Source organism: Hyla sarda, chromosome 6 (genome assembly GCF_029499605.1).
Source record: "Hyla sarda isolate aHylSar1 chromosome 6, aHylSar1.hap1, whole genome shotgun sequence".
NCBI lineage: Eukaryota > Metazoa > Chordata > Amphibia > Anura > Hylidae > Hyla > Hyla sarda.
This window is the reverse complement of record NC_079194.1, coordinates 168,520,738-168,540,314: the sequence shown is the minus strand read 5'-3', so window position 1 is coordinate 168,540,314 and position 19,577 is coordinate 168,520,738. Positions and strand designations below refer to the sequence as shown.

At 43.8% G+C, this 19,577-nt stretch overlaps 1 protein-coding gene across 7 annotated transcripts in view; it reads left to right on the top strand.

Moving 5' to 3' along the window:
* SLC7A10 (solute carrier family 7 member 10) overlaps positions 1-19,577 on the top strand; it is a 196,524-nt gene that overhangs the window by 154,362 nt on the left and 22,585 nt on the right. For 6 of the 7 annotated variants that reach the window (XM_056525780.1, XM_056525779.1, XM_056525783.1 and 3 more), the window contains 2 exons: positions 12,168-12,291; positions 12,383-12,486. The exons of the other annotated variant lie outside the window; for it this stretch is intronic. In XM_056525780.1, coding sequence (XP_056381755.1) covers positions 12,168-12,291; positions 12,383-12,486 — 228 coding nt within the window. The remainder of the gene's footprint in view (positions 1-12,167; positions 12,292-12,382; positions 12,487-19,577) is intronic. 7 annotated transcript variants of the gene reach the window in all.

Here is a 19,577-nt window from a genome sequence, read left to right as displayed (position 1 = left end):
ACAGCAGCCGCCTCCATTGTACACAACAAGGAACCCACATATCAGCACAGTAAGCAGCGCCAGAGACCGGGTCACCCTGGGGTCAGATTCCCTTTAAAATAAAAGTACTCATACTTGGTATCGGCGAGTACCAGAATTAAAGTATCGGTACTCGTACTCGTTCTTAAAAAAATGGTATCAGGACATCCCTAATTAAAATTATTGCAAATTTGTGCGTTCCCCATGTAATGCACCGGTCTGCCAAGCTTATCTACTGTCGATCCTGGAAGTGACTTAGGAGCAGAGCTGCCTTCAGCCGCAGATGTGCTGGCTTCGGTGTTAGGGCACCAGTTGGCGGCGTGGGTAGATGACTGACAAACAGCACAAAGTGGTGCCCTAAGATCGACGAAATGCCTGCAGAACAGCTCTGTGTCCAGGACCGCCCAATTTAGTAGTCTGCTGGAACTGGAACAAAGTGGCAGCGGCCTTGGCGGAAAAGGAATGATGATAATCGTAAAATGAAAGTCCTCCGTACTTATATCCCAAGTCAACCAGAATACGAGGCGTGAGGACTGTCATGGGCAATCCACCTCTTCTGGCGCAGTAAGCCTACCCCCCTAACTACCCCCCTAGTTTATGCTGCACTACCATCTGCCATAAGCAATCAACCATTATGAGCACAGCCACAGGTGCCACGTTCCACCTTAAATCCCGCATGACCTGTCAATCATCTTACGTGGTCTACTTGATAAATTGTATGTGTGGCAAGCAATACATTGGCCGGACCACACAACCCCTACACATACGCTTGAACCAGCACAGGACAAATATAAGAAAAGGTTTTCTCCTCCACAGCTTATCCAGACATGTCAGTATCCATCACAAGGACATCCCTAACCCAATTACCATCATACCAATTGAGCAGATCCCCACTGGTGCGGACAACAGGTCTGCGATACTGAATAAAAAAAGAAATGTTCTGGATTTACTCCCTCCAGACACTTCACCCCAGGGGTTTGAACGAGGCAACTGAGCTCATCTGCTAATATCCAGCTACAGACATTATTACTCTCCTTATATCTGCCAGCCTATCCTTTGCTAAAACTACGCACCCACCTTAAATTATCTGGATTAAATAGGGGGGCTTGGATTGCCGGCTCCTATGTCTCCCATCCAGAGGTTTGTCCCTGCCGTGCCTGAACAGCGGTGCAGCACGCCATCTGTCCAAGGCCTCATACCACTGGGATCTCCTGTGTACACTGTCGTACAGCACCACTGCCCAGTATGCGGTGCATGAAAATATACAAAGTATAGAATGTATCCTATTTTGTTTCCCGAACGGGGCCTTTGTAACATTCTGTGCCCCACATGTTTGTATCGCTTACGATCCTTATATATTATATATGTATTTGTCTGCTATTTTTTGCATTATTGTGCATTTTGTGATTACGAGCACCTATTTTTGCAGGCTTTTTACCTTTAAAACACAAGCCCTACCCTATAGCCCTTACGACTGGACCTGGGGAAGAGGGGAGCGTGTCCCCTCACAACGCGTAGTCCCCGCTTTATTCCAAATAAAGTGTATCTTTTACTTCCATACGGCTCCTGACATAATTTCCTCAGCTGCCGCACGGGTGAGCGCCAGGATCGGATTCCTTTTTCACTGCTACTGCTCATTACCCCTCTAACGTAAACACACCCTGAAAGATAAGACCATTTGGCCCATCAAGTCTGCCCAATAATCTGATTCCTATCAATAGTACCTGGCCCTATCTTATATGAAGGATAGCTTTATGCTTATCCCATGCATGCTTAAACTCCTTCACTGTATTTGCAGCGACCACTTCTGAATGAAGGCTATTCCATGCATCCACTACTCTCTCAGTAAAGTAATACTTCCTGATATTACTTTTAAACCTTTGTCCCTCTAATTTAAAACTAAGTCCTCTTGTGGTAGTTTTTCTTCTTCTAAATATGCTCTCCTCCTTTACGGTGTTGATTCCCTTTATGTATTTAAAAGTCTCTATCATATCCCCTCTGTCTCTTCTTTCTTCCAAGCTATACATGTTAAGGTCCTTTAACCTTTCCTGGTAAGTTTTATCCTGCAATCCATGTACTAGTTTAGTAGTTCTTCTCTGAACTCTCTCTAGAGCAGTGCTTCTCAAATAGTGAGGCTCCATAAAGGGGGGCCCGACTCACTCGCAAGCGGCGTCCTTCACGGCGTCGGTTGCCTAGCAACCTACGGCTGGCTCTTACTTACGGCCCTGGGTTGACAGTGTGGCTGCCTGGGAGAGGCGCTTTGAACTCCAGCGTGGCGCGCTGCTACGTTCAGACGTGAGATCACATCACCGGGGTAAGCGCAGCAGCCCACCATGTCGAAGTTCACTGTGCCACCTAACAGTGCCCCGCCACCCTGCTCTCTCTCTCGTACAGGCCCTGCTTGTCGTCAGGTACAGATCCCTGCTTGTCCTCCATGTAAAGAGCCCTGCTTGTTGTCAGTGTACAGAGCCCTGCTTGTTGTCAGTGTACAGAGCCCCGCTTGTTGTCAGTGTACAGAGCCCCGCTTGTTGTCAGTGTACAGAGCCCTGCTTGTTGTCAGTGTACAGAGCCCCGCTTGTTGTCAGTGTACAGAGCCCCGCTTGTTGTCAGTGTACAGAGCCCCGCTTGTTGTCAGTGTACAGAGCCCTGCATGTTGTCAGTGTACAGAGCCCTGCTTGTTGTTAGTGTACAGAGCCCCGCTTGTTGTCAGTGTACAGAGCCCCGCTTGTTGTCAGTGTACAGAGCCCCGCTTGTTGTCAGTGTACAGAGCCCCGCTTGTTGTCAGTGTACAGAGCCCCGCTTGTTGTCAGTGTACAGAGCCCTGCTTGTTGTCAGTGTACAGAGCCCCGCTTGTTGTCAGTGTACAGAGCCCCGCTTGTTGTCAGTGTACAGAGCCCCGCTTGTTGTCAGTGTACAGAGCCCCGCTTGTTGTCAGTGTACAGAGCCCCGCTTGTTGTCAGTGTACAGAGCCCTGCTTGTTGTCAGTGTACAGAGCCCCGCTTGTTGTCAGTGTACAGAGCCCTGCTTGTTGTCAGTGTACAGAGCCCTGCTTGTCCTCAGTGTACAGAGCCCTGCTTGTTGTCAGTGTACAGAGCCCCGCTTGTTGTCAGTGTACAGAGCCCCGCTTGTTGTCAGTGTACAGAGCCCCGCTTGTTGTCAGTGTACAGAGCCCCGCTTGTTGTCAGTGTACAGAGCCCTGCATGTTGTCAGTGTACAGAGTCCTGCTTGTTGTTAGTGTACAGAGCCCTGCTTGTTGTCAGTGTACAGAGCCCCGCTTGTTGTCAGTGTACAGAGCCCCGCTTGTTGTCAGTGTACAGAGCCCCGCTTGTTGTCAGTGTACAGAGCCCCGCTTGTTGTCAGTGTACAGAGCCCTGCTTGTTGTCAGTGTACAGAGCCCCGCTTGTTGTCAGTGTACAGAGCCCCGCTTGTTGTCAGTGTACAGAGCCCCGCTTGTTGTCAGTGTACAGAGCCCTGCTTGTTGTCAGTGTACAGAGCACCGCTTGTTGTCAGTGTACAGAGCCCCGCTTGTTGTCAGTGTACAGAGCCCCGCTTGTTGTCAGTGTACAGAGCCCCGCTTGTTGTCAGTGTACAGAGCCCTGCATGTTGTCAGTGTACAGAGCCCTGCTTGTTGTTAGTGTACAGAGCCCTGCTTGTTGTTAGTGTACAGAGCCCCGCTTGTTGTCAGTGTACAGAGCCCCGCTTGTTGTCAGTGTACAGAGCCCCGCTTGTTGTCAGTGTACAGAGCCCCGCTTGTTGTCAGTGTACAGAGCCCCACTTGTTGTCAGTGTACAGAGCCCCGCTTGTTGTCAGTGTACAGAGCCCTGCTTGTTGTCAGTGTACAGAGCACCGCTTGTTGTCAGTGTACAGAGCCCTGCTTGTTGTCAGTGTACAGAGCCCTGCTTGTCCTCAGTGTACAGAGCCCTGCTTGTTGTCAGTGTACAGAGCCTCATATACGTTAATAAGGATCCAGTGTTATGTAGGTGTACTTATAACAATTTTATAGACAAATGATACTATTTACAGTCACGCGGGGGGGAGCGAAATGTTTTCTTCTTCCTAGGGGGGGCCTGACAGAAAATAATTGAGAAGCACTGCTCTAGAGTATCTATATCCTTCTGGAGATATGGCCTCCAGTGCTGCGCACAATACTCCAAATGAGGTCTCACCAGTGTTCTGTACAGCGGCATGAGCACTTCTCTCTTTCTACTGCTTATACCTCTCCCTATACATCCAAGCATTCTGCTAGTGTTTCCTGCTGCTCTATTACATTTTCTTCCTACCTTTAAGTCTTCTGAAATAATTACTCCTAAATCCCTTTCCTCAGATACTGAGGTCAGGGCTGTGTCAAATAATCAATATTCTGCCAGAGGGTTTTTACGCCCCAGGTGCATTATCGTGCACTTATACACATTAAATTTCAGTTGCCAGAGTTCTGACCATTCTTCTAGTTTGCCTAAATCCTTTTCCATTTGGCGTATTCCTCCAGGAACATCAACCCTGTTACATATCTTTGTGTCATCAGCAAAAATACATACTTTACCATCGAGACCTTCTGTAATATCATTAATGAAGATATTAAACAATATTGGTCCCAGTAAATTCTTTACCCAGCCTGCCTGAAGGTCCCTACTGATAAGTTTTTGATGATCCTACTCAGGCCCAAATCGATCATCTGAGGGACAGCTCGATTGGTTTTGTTCCCAAACTGCTTTACGACTTTTTTCTTTTTAAACTGTATTTATACCCAGCTAAGTGTATCTTCTTTGACATCTGACTACTCCACCTGTTTAAATATTGGTGTCATGGAACATGGTGGGTTTCAATTCAGCCATTAAGCTTAAAAAGGTCTTGACCTATTTAAAAAATTTCTCCAGACATCCTTTTCCTTTAAAATACTAGCTGGCTGGTTGATGACATGACCACGCTTAGAGCCCCCTTGCTGGACCAATGTTATTCTGACTAAATCTAAATCCAAAGGTCTTGCTATTCTTACTCGTATAAATCTGCTATGTTCCATCTGCCACCTATGATGACCCTAAGGCTAGGTTCACACTGTGGAATCTCCGGGCAGAAAATTTCCACCCGGAGATTCCGGGTGCGGCCAGTGCTGACTGAATCAGTCGGCGCTAGGACCGTGCGGATACTGCAGTCTCCAATAGACTGCAATGTGTTCCGCGAGTATCTCCGCCTGAAGATTAAGCAACGCCATTCTTCAGGTGGAAATTTTCAAGCGGATTTTCCGTTCACAAATTCCACTTCACAAATTCCGAAGTGTGAATTTGTGAACGGAAACCCATTCACTGCACTATACATTTTAGCAAGCGGAATTTCCGCCTGCAATTTCAAAGCGGAATTGCAGTCGGAAATTCCGTAGTGTGAACCTAGCCTAAGGCTAAGTTTCCACTTGTTTTTTTTTTCTGGCGTCAATGGGCAGAAAAATCAGCAGCAGCAAATCTACAGCAGATCTGCAGCAAAAATACACACGTGTGAACGTACCCTAAGGCTAGGTCTCCACACAGGTTCATTCTGGCGTTGCTTTGGATATCGGCCACTGCAGTTTTTGAGCTAAACCAAAAAATTTATTCAAAAGGAAAAGGACATATAAAGGAAGGACTAACACTTCTCCTCCCGTATGGATCCACGTCTGACTTTGGCTCAAAGACTGCAGTGGTAGTTTTCCAAAAACTGCCAGAAAAAAAAACAAGTGGAAACTTCTACACTCTTTCTACTCAACATATATGTGCCTAAGGCCCCTTACACAGATATTTGATCTTCTCTACTTTCTTTTATCCTCCCAATAGACTTGATTTATCTCATAATTGCTAGTAACCTTAAGGCTAGGTTTCTACAGGTTTTTTCTGGCATTTTTTTGGGAAAACCGTCACTGCAGTTTTTGAGCCAAAGCCAGAAGTGTATTCAAAAGGAATAGGAACTGTAAAAGAAGTACTTCTCCTTGCTGCTGGATCCACTTCTAACTTTGGCTCAAACACTGCAGTGGCAGTTTTTCAAAACAACGCCAGAATGAACCTGTGTGGAAACCTAGCCTAATGTTCACACATGCGTATTTTTGCTACAGATCTGCTGCTGCAGATTATTCTGCCCATTGACTTCAATGGATAGCAAAATCTGCAGCAGAAAATACGTACTTGTGAACACACCCTAAAGGGGTACTCAGGCCCTAATACATCTTATCACCTATCCAAAGGATAGGGGATGTAATGCAACTGGATGTGGATCCTCTACCTGGGTGCCTGATGACTCGGACCGTATCGGGGAGCGGAGTCTAAGGTGCCACTGGTCTTCACCAGAGCCCACCGCAAGGCAGGATGGGCTTGCTGCGGCAGGCGGCTCCCAGGTCGCTCCCCTCGACACGGCTCGACCACACAGGTACCGAAGGAGGAGGCTGTAGCGACCACACAGGTACCTAAGGAGGAGGCTGTAGCATAGTCAATGTAGCAAAAGGTCAAGGCAGGCGGCAAAGGTTCGTAGTCAAAAAACGTAGCAGGAAGGTCTGGATACATGGGAGGCAGGCAATGGGGAACGCTTTCTCTCAGGCAATAGGCACTGAAGATTAGTGTTGAGCGGCATAGGCCATATTCGAATTCGCGAATATTCGCGAATATATGGACGAATATTCGTCATATATTCGCGAATATTCGCATATTCGTTATATTCCCGTTTTATTTTTGCATATGCGAACATTCGCGTATGCGAAAACTATCATATGTGCATATTAGCATATACAAAATTTACATACGCGAAAATTCGCATATGTGAAAATTCGCATGTGCTAATTTTCGCATATGCTAATTTTCGCATATGCGAATTTTCGCGCGCCAGTCTCACACAGTAGTATTAGAGCCTTCTTTACACCACACAAGCTGGAAGCAGAGAGGGATGATCACTGTGATGTGTACTGTGAAAAAAAAAAAAAAAAAAAAAAAAAAACGAATATTCGTAATTACGAATATATAGCGCTATATTCGCGAAATTCGCGAATTCGCGAATATGCGATATTCGCGAATAATATTCGAATTGCGAATATTCGTGAGCAACACTACTGAAGATCCGGCAGGGGTGTGTGGGAGGTGCAACAACTTATAATGTGCTGTCAGGTGCTTTTACTAATTCTGGGCGTACTGGCTCTTTAAATTTCAAAGCTCCGGCGCTCGTGCGCCGTAAGGGACACGCCAGAGCTGAGAGAGTGAGAGAGCTGCAGGAGCGGGACGAGGTAAGTGACGGGCCGTTTCTAGAGCAAGATATTTCTCATAAAGAAGTGACCATTGAGCATTAATCAAACACATGCTTACAAGACACCTAGCCCAGATGGGTTTTCAAAAGAATATTCCTATATACAATAATTGAAATAATTGATCAACTTAGGTGATCACTAAAACCCTGCTAAGGTGTTTAGTAAGATGTAATTTTTATTAAAATGCTATAATGGATTTAAAACCTCAAACTTTTGGTCTCCTTGGTGTATTTACTAGAAATACTAATACTAGTAAATTTAGTTGTCTCATGCAAACAACAAAATGATGAAGAGCAGATATAGAAAGGTGGTGTGGCTGCGTTACACACACACACACACACATACACACACTAGACCAGTAGGTTGATTATTAAATCTAACTCATTATTTATAATACACTACAGTGGCGGACATATCATCTGTGCAGCCGGTTCAGCTGTGCAGCCCCAGCGTGTGAGGTGGCCCGCCACCCTTTGAAACACACATGACACACATGTGAGCAGTGGCACTGCGCCGCCGCTGCTCACTGTTCTAAAGCATCCGTGTTGCATAATAGTGTCAGTGACATCACTCATCAGGCCGCTGCCGGAGAGGAGAAGTGCTGCGCAGGCCAGGTAAGTGTGTCTATGTGTGTATGTGTTGGGGGGGATATGCTACCTAATATGGGGAAACTGCTACCTAATGTGGGGAATCTATGCTACCTAATGTGGGGAAACTGCTACCTAATGTGGGGAATCTATGCTACCCAATGTGGGGAAACTGCTACCTAATGTGGGGAATCTATGCTACCTAATGTGGGAAAACTGCTACCTATTATGGGGAAACTGCTACCCAATGTGGGGAATCTATGCTACCCAATGTGGGGAAACTGCTACCTAATGTGGGGAAACTATGCTACCTATTGTGGGCAAACTGCTACCTAATGTGGGCAAACTATGCTACCTAATGTGGGGAAACCATGCTACCTAATGTGGGGAAACTATGCTACCTAATGTGGGGAAACTATGCTACCTAATGTGGGAAGACTATGTTACCTAATGTGAGGAAACTATACTACCTAACGTGGGGAAACTATGCTACCTAATGTGGGGGGCCTGAATGAGCTGCGGCATATGGGGGCCTTAATAATGAACAAGTGATATTAGGGGTCCTCCTGAGCAACTGATATGGGTGGGGGCCCCTCTGAGTAAGTGACATATAAAGTTCCTGAATAATTGACGTTTGGGGGGCAGGCACATTCTTTGCACAGGGGCCCTCTGCTGTCTGTGTCCGCACCTGACACATTATATATTCTTCTGATTGTCCAAAACATGGCAAATCCCATGAGAATATTTACCATAGTTTGTGGTCTTGTTCCAGCATATTACAGGTACTGGCAGATGGTATATACATTTACTGGGTCTCATTTGACTCATTTTACACCCAGAGACTCAATGTGGGCCCTTTTTGGTTGCAATGATCCAAAAAAATATAAATGTACAGCTAGTAGCAGGAAACTTTTGCGCTATGTTGCAGGAGTAGACATCTCCCCACATATGACTTTAAAAGATATTTCTTAAAAAATTTCTATTTTTATTTTGCATAGATTTTGTGGAAAACTCCATTCGTACAGAAAATAAAACTGGACAATTTTTTAAAAACTGGGAAAGCTTTAGTAGCACTCTTCCAAAGTCCCTTTCATTTAAAAGGAATATTCCAGGATCTAACATTTTATCCCCAATCCACAGTATAGGGCATAAGATGTCTGATCCTCTGCAGTCTCCAATTTCGGAAACCCCCGGCTTCCGGGACTGGAGACGTGACGTAACACCACGCCCCCTTGTGACATCATGCCACGCCCCCACCATTCATGTCTATGGGAGGGGGTGTAACAGCCATTACGACCCCTCCCATAGATATGAATGGAGCGGGTGTGGTGTGAGATCATGAGGGGGGGCGTGGCGTTATGTCACATCTCCAGTCCCAGAAACCGGAGGTTTCCGAAACTGGAGACACAGCACCGCATACAATGCGGGTGCTGCAGGGAGATCGCGGGGTCCCAGCGGCGGGCTCCCACGATCAGACATCTTATCCCCTATCCTTTGGATAGGGGATAAAATGTTAGATCCCGGAATACCCCTTTAACCACTTGGTAACTGAAAAAATGAGGAGCCATACCATCCACTCTTATCTAAGACACCCACCTTTCCCCCTCTCCTCCCCCACTTTTATATGATTATCATTAGTGTTGAGCGGCATAGGCCATATTCAAATTCGCGATATTTTGCGAATATATGGACGAATATTTGTCATTTATTCGCTAAATTTGCATATTCGTAATATTCACGTTTTATGTTCACATATGCGAAAATGTGCATATCCGAAAATTTGCACGCCAGTCTGACACAGTAGTATTAGAGCCTTCTTTACACCACACAAGCTGGAACCAGAGAGGGGTGATCCCTGTGATGTGTACTGTGAAAAAAAAAAAATTTAAAACGAATATTCGTAATTGCGAATATATAGTGCTATATTCGCAAATATTTGCGAATATGCGATATTCGCGAATAAAATTGGCATTGAGAATATTCGCGAGCAACACTAATTATCATTGTATCCATCATTTATGACCCAATAAATTAGATCAAACTTTACTTCTAGTATGAAACGGCTGACGGTTTCCTATTGCTAGATCTAAACTTTAGATGATGTCATGTTGTGAAGGGATGTTTCTTACTTTTTGGTACTGTTGTTGCTGTCTTATACTGTTAGTTGAAAAAGTTTGCTAAAAAACTGTTAAAAAAAAAAGCTTTGTTTTATACTCTGCAATGTGTTATGCTAGTAAACCGTGAAAGCAGGAACCTACAACCACTCGTTTCTTGCATTACAAATTAGCACAATGAACCCATTGAAAAAAGGCCCAAATGCTCAGTGGTTCATATAGAGGCATGAAAAGATTAAACGATCTGTAACCAGTTTTTCTTTAAATATTTTTATTAGTTGTCAGGCTATGCTGGAAAACAAAATTGTAGAACTCTCTGCAAAAGTTCCCCAACCTCTGCTGTTTCAATGTTGACTGGTTCCTGCGGCCTACCTCTTCCTGGCCTTCCTTCAACAAAACGAAGTGTCCACTTAGCCAATCACTGCCAATCACTGCCTGCCTCTGCGGCCAGTAACTCACTGAGCAGGCACTTATTACCAAGAATTGGTGAGTAGCAGTAACCAGGCACAACTGGAACAGCAGCATATCACACACAAAACGGTTGATACTCTGTACAGTAGAATATAGAATTAGAATTACAGGCCATATTATGTATTGACCTACATGGTCTCAGTGTTTGTTTGTTTTTACAAAAACTTGGACTTTTTCTTTAAATTTACAACATCAAAAATTTTCATAACAGAATCTACAGCTCAGGGTAACTTGATTCCACCATAAGGAGGAGGAATGTTTTCTTGTGAATCATGCTGTTGCCCACTAGCACTGACTTGAAAATTGGGGTGTTTGGGGAGCCTTCTCCCTAACTGTTGTTTTGCTGTGTTAATGCTGAAAAATACATTTATTGCTGAAAACAAATTTAATATTTTCTGCCAATCTGTATTTTCTGTGCCAACTGAACATTTCTGTGCACTTTCAGCTTTGAGTCCCATGCTACTGTAAGGAGGTAACAGAGGCTTACATGGGGAGCCCTGTTGGTGCATGTGACCATTAGAGGTGTGTTCCTATGCTGACATCAGCCCCACAATGGAAAAAGTTAAGGCCAAAATTAAAAACTGATCTTAATGTACGTTCATTTGTGTTCTGGGTTCAGCAGTATTTTAACAAAAAAAACTAAAGGAGTTCTTTATGTTGCCATTGTGGGACTGGTGCATTCTGGGAAATGCCTTGGCAGCATACGAACACTTTTGTCAAAACTGCCTCTCCAGGTGTGCCTTCCTAACAATTGATTAGTTCCTCACCAATTAAGCCTACCACACAGTTTAAAGGGGTACTCCTGTGGAAAACTTTTTTTTTTAATCATCTGATGCCAGAAAGTTAAACAGATTTGTAAATTACTTCTATTAAAAATGTTGTAATCCTTCCAGTACTTATTAGCTTCTGAATACAACAGAGGAAATTCTTTTTTTTTTTTGGAACACAGAGCTCTCTGCTGACATCATGACCACAGTGCTCTCTGCTGACATCTCTGTCCATTTTAGGAACTGTCCAGAGTAGGAGAAAATCCTCATAGCAAACATATGCTGCTCTGGCCAGTTATTAAAATGGACAGAGATGTCAGCAGAGAGCACTGTGGTCATGATGTCAGCAGAGAGCACTGTGGTCATGATGTCAGCAGAGAGCACTGTGTTCCAAAAAGAAAATAATTTCTTCTGTAGTATTCAGCAGCTAATAAGTACTGGAAGGATTAAGATTTTTAATAGAAGTAATTTACAAATCTGTTTAACTTTCTGGCACCAGTCGATAAAAAAAAATAAAAAAAAAATAAAGTTTTCCACCGGAGTACCTCTTTAAGCAGCTCAGACATAGGCTATCCATTGATTTTGATGGGCAATATATAATACCTAATTTATTATAAGGGAGAGGGGGTGGAATTATTTAAACTAAGCAAACCCCTTTAACCAGACAAAACCAAGAATTGTTGAAACAGCACTATGATACATAGCCGCATTTGTCATTCAGTTGCTATTTGTGGATTTGCATAAGTCTGCATATAAAGCAGCAAAGTTGTCATAATGCAACACAAAAAGGAAAAGTCCAAAACAAATGTAAACAATAGCCCGGATTTATCAATCTGCCTGAAACAAATCTGTCTTGTTTTGCTCATACCAACCAATCAAAGCTTAGCTTTTTTCCAGACAGTTTTGGTTTCAGGCAGATTGATAAATCGGGACCAATGTATGCTATTATATCTTTCAGGAATCTACCTCGTGCCATATTCATCTCCATCCCGCTGGTTACGTTTGTCTACACATTCACCAACATAGCTTATTTCACAGCTATGACACCAGAAGAACTGATGTCATCCAATGCGGTGGCAGTTGTAAGTAGCTCCTTCATAATCCATATTTGGCCAATCTGCGCTATGTTCCTCTTCATGTGTTTTCAGCCTCTTCCCCCTTCTGTTGCTTTAGACTTTTGGTGAAAAGTTGCTGGGATATTTTTCCTGGATCATGCCTGTTTCAGTAGCGCTGTCCACATTCGGAGGGATTAACGGATACCTCTTTACCTCATCAAGGTTGGATGCTTTATGGTTGACCGTTGTAGAGCTAGCATCTAACATCTTCAATCAGTAGCCAATCTCCTATAAATCTAACTACTATATCTAGTGATTTCACACGGCCATACAATGCTCTGTCGTTACTTTACAGCTATATCAATAGTTTTAAGCTTACATTTCGGGATGTCAGCTGATTGGGTTAATAGTCAACAATGCTTCTGTCATAGAAGGTTTCAAGGCATGCGCTGTGGGGAAGCCGAGCTCTGAACATCAGCAATGGTGTTTTGTTATCTATACACCGGTGTCACCTTTCATTATAATCCTGCCTACAATAAGGAGGAGACAGACGGAAAGTGATCTGTACAGAACAGGAAGACTCAGCTTCATATAAGGCCTAGTGCCCACACTGAAAACTGCAAGATTCCAGAATTATTCCATATCATAGATGTAAAATGATAGTAAAATGGAAAATTAGAAAAAGCATCACCAAAAATACTTGAAAAATATGTTTAACACAAAAACTTGATTCAAACAATAGGTATTTGTCTAATGTCAAATTTCCTTTGAGTTGTTGTTTTGGAAGTAGGAAAAGGGGAGGTATAAGGATTCATTTAACACATGCACCAAAAAAGGCCAGGCGCCTGCGTTACACAATTTCATAGATCCAGATTAACCTCTGTGGTGGACCACCGGTGTATGACGGGACCACGGGGTGTAGCGGTGTAGGGGGTGGGGCCAGATGGTATTAACCCCTGGGGCAAGGTGTTGTTAATACCTAGTGTTTGTGACGCCAGGATGTGGTTGTATGGTGTAGGGCACCGCCGAGAACCAACCCAAACGGCATATATTAAATGAGAGTCCAAAGCAGGTTTTGATGCAACTGGAACTTTACTGTAAAAAAGGCAATATAACAGTTCTTACAGATAGCCAACTTCCACAGAGGGGACCGGGACACAGGGAACCTCTCAGGCTTGCTTGGACTTGTAGTGATAATAATGATGATGCAGGCCACTGTGCTACTGTTATGACTTTTGGTAGGGACAGTAGAGACTTGACTTGTAGACATAGGGGAGACTTACAGATTAGATGTGGCTGCAGACTTGTAGGCTTTGGCCTAGCTGAACTGAACTTGTACAGGACTTGTGCTTGCTTTCTTCTCCAAGAATCAAGGGAAAGAGAAAAGAAAAGCTAATGTGGAGACTACAGCCCCTTATATATCAGAGGGCTGGACTAAAGCCCATTGGTAGGTGGTTACCTGTGCATATCATGTGATCTGTACCCGAACACGACACCTCTTTAAAAAATGTGTAATTTTAAAAAATTGAAAATCTTCTAAATAAATAGTTATTTAAAAAAAAAGTGTAATTTTGGCCTCCATTTGGAATGTATACATCATATACTTTTCTGGATGGAATAGTGCTATTCCATTCAGCTGGATCCTGTGATAAAACATATATTGCCACACTAATTAGGATCAGTCATAGCCACAGGTTGAACAAATCCATAGGGATGGCCTGCCCCTGGTGTACATGTCAGATGGGGACACTGCAGTGTGAATCTAACCTCACTTTGATGGTGATTCTGAGTAACAATTTGTGTGATATAGTGCAGAGCTCATTTCATTCTCAATTTCAATGGTTTCATAAACCAAACCTTCTAGCATTCCCTACTGTCCCCCTGTCTAACCAGAGCTTCCTGTAGGTAAATGCATTCTGGAGGGTGCAGTCTTTGCACAAGGCACTGTCTAGTGATGTCATGCAACTGTCTAATAGTGTTGAGCGGCATAGGCCATATTCGAATTCGCGAATATTCGCGAATACATGGACGAATATTTGTCATATATTTGCGAATATTCGCATATTCGTAATATTCATGTTTTATTTTCGCATAAGCGAAAATTAACATATGCGAAAATTAGCATACACAAAATTAGCACAAGCGAAAATTCGCATATGCGAAAATTAGCATATGCACATTTTCTCATATGCGAAAATTTGCACAGTAGTATTAGAGCCTTCTTTACACCACACAAGCTGGAAGCAGAGAGGGATGATCACTGTGATGTGTACTGTGAAAAAAAAAAAAAAAAAAAACGAATATTCGTAATTACAAATATATAGTGCTATATTCGCGAATATTCGCGAATAAAATTCGCATTGCGAATATTCGTGAGCAACACTACTGTCTAAGTACGTGCACACGGGGTGGATTTTTTTGCGGGTTTTCCGCTGCGTATGTGAAAGGGGGCGGGCTCTTCAAGCTGCGGAAACCCGCCGCAAACCGTAGGGACTGCAGCGAATTTTCCGCAGCGTAAATTCCACCGCGGAAAATCTGCTGCGGACAGCCGAGAAGAGCCTGCCCACTTTCAAATACGCAGCGGAAAACTCTCAAAAAAATCCGTCCGTGTGAACTTACCCTGTTACAGGATCTCAGCTACAATTTGGAGTGGAGAGCTGTTTCACAACTCAGGATCACTCCTGATCATTCACAATGCATTTTACCCTATGAATGTGATGAGTCTCAATTTGCTGTCATCTTTTGTGTTGCACCAATATCTGCACACCAAAGAATGCAGACGGACATAAGTCATGTGTTACAACTATTCAGAAAAGGCATAATAGAGATATAAAGATGTTCAGCACACACCTAGTAGCATACATGCCTTGCAACCTTTTACTTACAGGGACCATAGCTAGGAAGATAATAGTGCTAGAAGGTGATCAGTGACATAATACTGCTACCTATGTACCTCATTTTCTGAATACTGATTTGTGCCATGATCCCTGTATAACATTTCCACTAATCTTGCTGTTTTAATATAGTGCTCTAACCTGATTCTGATCAATGCAGATTATGATCATTCCATATAACAATTTAACTGTGAAATGTTATCTTCTGTGCTACCAGATACGTGCTCTCTTGATATATTGTTATAGCAGTTGAAATTCTACATTTGGAAAACACCTGATGCCTACAGCTGTCAGTAGAAGGAGCTTACATTATCTTATTGTCTTCCGTGCATTAACAATATGCAGTATGTACCCTATAGTGCAGTGGTCTTCAACCTGCGGACCTCCAGATGTTGCAAAACTACAACTCCCAGCATGCCCGGACAGCCAACGGCTGTCCGGGCATGCTGGGAGTTGTAGTTTTGCAACATCTGGAGGTCCGCAGGTTGAAGACCACTGCTATAGTGATACCTAAAATCAACGGGGGACATTTATAAAAGCATATATAGAATTTTTTTGCTTTTATTTGTCTCTAAAATATCTCACGTGCGACTAGGCACTTTTCTGTGCGACTTTTTACCAGCCGAGCGAGAAGTCGCATACCATCCAAAGATGCCATGTATTTACTCCAGCTCAACCCTGGCTTACATATTTTGCTTACATGAGCAAAATCTCAAAATGGAAAACAGAATGGAGGAAAAAAGCGGATTTGCTTACGTGTGACAAATTTATAAAGGCCGTGTGACTTGTTAATAAATTTGTTGCACATGAGCAAAACATTAAGCAAAATAAAACAACTGAAAAAAAACATACATAAGCAAGTTTTTATAAATGTCTCTCAATAAGAAATTCGGGAAACCTGTCAGCTTGTGAATGCTGCACTCTCTGGGGAGCCCATAAAGTAGCAAAAGACATGCTGATTGAGCAGAAGAAGATCTGCAGAAAAATCTGCAGCAAAATACACACATGTGAATGTACCCTAAAGGCAGCCGCAGGAGTCTGATGCAGCTAAAGCCAGAACTTCCTTTATGCTCGCCCTCACTTTATGTTCAGTTTCTGGCTTTGAATATAAAAATTGCCTAAACAAACCTGGACATGGCAACATGCTCTTAGGGTATGTTCACACATGCGGATTTTCGCAGGGTATTTAGCTGCGGATCCACTGGTGAAGGCCCCGCTCTATGCTGGCTTTACATGTGCCTGCTGGTAGTGGCAATACGCCGTGACGAGCAGACACACTGCAGCGATGTGCGGGGCGTACTCACGCATTGCGGCCGCACTCCCTGCTCTGAGCTAGGCAGAGAGCTCCCGCGATGTGCGAGTATACTGCAACTCACACATCGCTGTGTGCCTGCTGGTAGCGGTGTATTGCCGCTACGAGCAGGCACATGTAAAGCCAGCATAGAGCGGGGCCTTCACCAGCAGATTTGCAGCACATAATATACTGTAAATCCGCGCGTGTGAACGTACCCTTACAGTACATAGGAAGAAAGTGTTTAACATAGAGGCAATAGAGTTCAAAGGGGTACTTTTTTTCAAAAAGTGGGTGCAACTCACAATTACTGACCGAGGTGAAATGGGCAATCACCTATACCCAAGTTGTATAATAGAATTTGGAACTGTGAAAAAAGGTAGCCCAAACCTCAAGGAGAGTGTGATACTATAATATTAGTAATCAAAGACCATGCTTCAAATAAAAATGTTTTTATTTTTATTTTTTTAAAGACATAAAGATTGCATAAATTCCCCTCACAGAGCCCTTGTGGGAGGAATATAATATTAATGCATAAAACATACAAAGTAAGCAATATAAAAGAAAAATAGGAATAAAATCACATGTACTGAATAGTGATATAAGCATATTTTAATTTTTCAAATCAACTGGTGCCAGAAAGTTAAACAGATTTGTAAATGAGAAGAAAATAGAATGGCCAGCACACTTTAAAACTCCAGGTTTATTTGCAGCTTTAAAACCAAAAGGAACAAGGTGAACAGACAGTCAACATGCATGGTTGACGCGCTTCGAGTCCATGACTCTTTAACCAAACTGTAGCATGCACATAATTGTGACATTTTTAAAGTCAGAGGGCGGGAAGGGGAGTGGATAGTGATGGCCGACACCTGTTGGGGTATTAACCCCTTGTGGCCCTCCACTAAGCACTCACACGCCTCTTACATATAGATTCAAATATCCACTGAAAAAAACACATCATCTGAACTAACACTAAAATATGAAACAAACTCAAAAATAGGGGTTGCTGGAAAAACTTTTTAGCAAAAAAACACAAAAGAGACAAAGAAAAAAAAAAACAGCAGTGTTTTAATAATGAAAAAACAAATCAGCTGGTTATTCAATCCTTTTGGCTGAAATTAACCAAATCGGTATATCCACAATGTCTCCTGATCCCTGAGTGCCTTCAGCCAATTCCCTTCTCTGACTTGTTTATGGACTTTCTCGATGGCAAAAAAAACACATGCAAGAAACGTTACTGAGGTGGCCCAGTATGGGATGGTGTGTCCCTGTACATTTCTCCTGCCCTGTCGACTCCATGTCCCCAGGGCCCCCCTTACAGTGTCACCCCTATTGTATATATGTTTGTATTACTAGTGTATTGTTTCTTTAAATATTATACTATGTGCTTGTTACCCAGGAGGCACTAGTGACCAGGTGAGACCCCCAAGTGACCTATGGGATCCTTGCTAAGCTCCCCTATAAAACCAGGGGAGGGGCTGCAATCTATCTCTTGGAGATCTTAGCTCTTGTTCCTGAGGGCCAGATCAGTCAATACATCTCAGAGTGTGTCCAGAGCATTGGAGGCCTCAAGCCTAAAGTCTGCAAAATTCAGCTCAAAAAAGCTCAAAGTCATCTTTATGTCAATTGTCAAGTCAGTCAAGTCAAATCTTCTATATAGTCACCATGGCTTGCACTAAAGTGTCTCTACATACTGAAAGTCCCAGCAAGCCTGCGAGGTCCCCCTGTGTCACTGGTCACCTCCTTGGGATATTGGCTGTACTGCAAAGACTGTATGACCTGTCTACCCTCAGTAAAGCTACTGGGATGTCCCAGTACAGGTGCACGTTCCTGTAGTACCTGTAGGCCCTGTCAGGTTGAGTCCCTCAGTGACCTGGGGGCTCCCCTGCAGGGACTCCCCTTGTTCTCCTGTTAATTCAGTAAAGGTACATACACCAACTTTAAGAGCATAGACAGGATCCTTATGTCTAGATAGTATACAGGGCCTGTGGAGGACTCAGGGACCTGTGTGAGTAAGCCTGTCACATGTTATGTTATGCAGTTATATGATTGGTTGTAACATGTACTCCCAGAGAGCACCAGCTTTGACCTATGACCCACAGCTTGATCAATGGGCTTTAGTCCAGCCCCCCCACTATATAAAGGGGTGGCCATCTTTAATTAGCTCTCTTTTCTCAGACTCTTCTGAGATTAACATCAAAGTCTTTGCTGAGGCTGCAAGCACCAGAGGCCTTAGAGTCAAGTGTTCAGCATCTGGAGGCTACAAAGCTACAAGTCTCTCCAGTAAGTCTACAAGTCTATGTCTGCTGTCACTGAAGTTAGTCAAGTCCTGCACATAGTCGAGTCAAGTCTAATTACAAGTCAAAGTCAAGTTAATTGCAAGTATTGGTCCATCAAGCTGCGAGGTCCTATGGGTACTGGTCACCTCTCTGGGAATTCTGGCCATAGCTGTGAAGATAATTACACCTGTCTTCTATTCAGTACAGCCTCCGTTTACCCTCAACTGGTTGTTGATCTTTATTCACTACTAGCCTGTGGCATAGCGGAGAATCCTAAGGGAGTACCCCGGGTGAGGCCATGTTTTCTACCCCTCCTTCCACTCAACCCTGAGAAAAAAAACCAGGCCCTGACAGAAGTCTGTTGTCTGTCCACCATCACCACCTTTGCCTAAGTAGTTATTAGGCAATGAGCCCAGTTTCATCCGATATATGAGGGAGCACCTTCTCCCCTTCTAGTGAAGTCCCATCCCCCAGTTCCTCCGGCCCAATCCAAAAGGGCCAAAAAAGATGCTGAAGTGTCTGAAATTGTGGAGGGACTGCAGGCTCAGAGAATGGAGAAGTATGGGCCGAAGTTGTTGCCATTAGAGGTGTGACAGGTGCAGCAACAAGATACCAAAACCCTGGAGGCCCTGTACATAAGAAAATTGGAGCATCCCCAAGAGGGTGAACCACCCCTGGAACGCTGCTGCGTGACGGTGGTGACGTTTGACAAGGTATGGGGGTTTGGTGCCCTTATGGACTGCCGTCATGGAGGAACCATCCTAGTCAATCGACGGGCAGTACAGAGGGACTATCTCCCCCCAGCAATGCATTCTCTTGAGAGTGGGGAGATTGTGGAGTATATGCCTG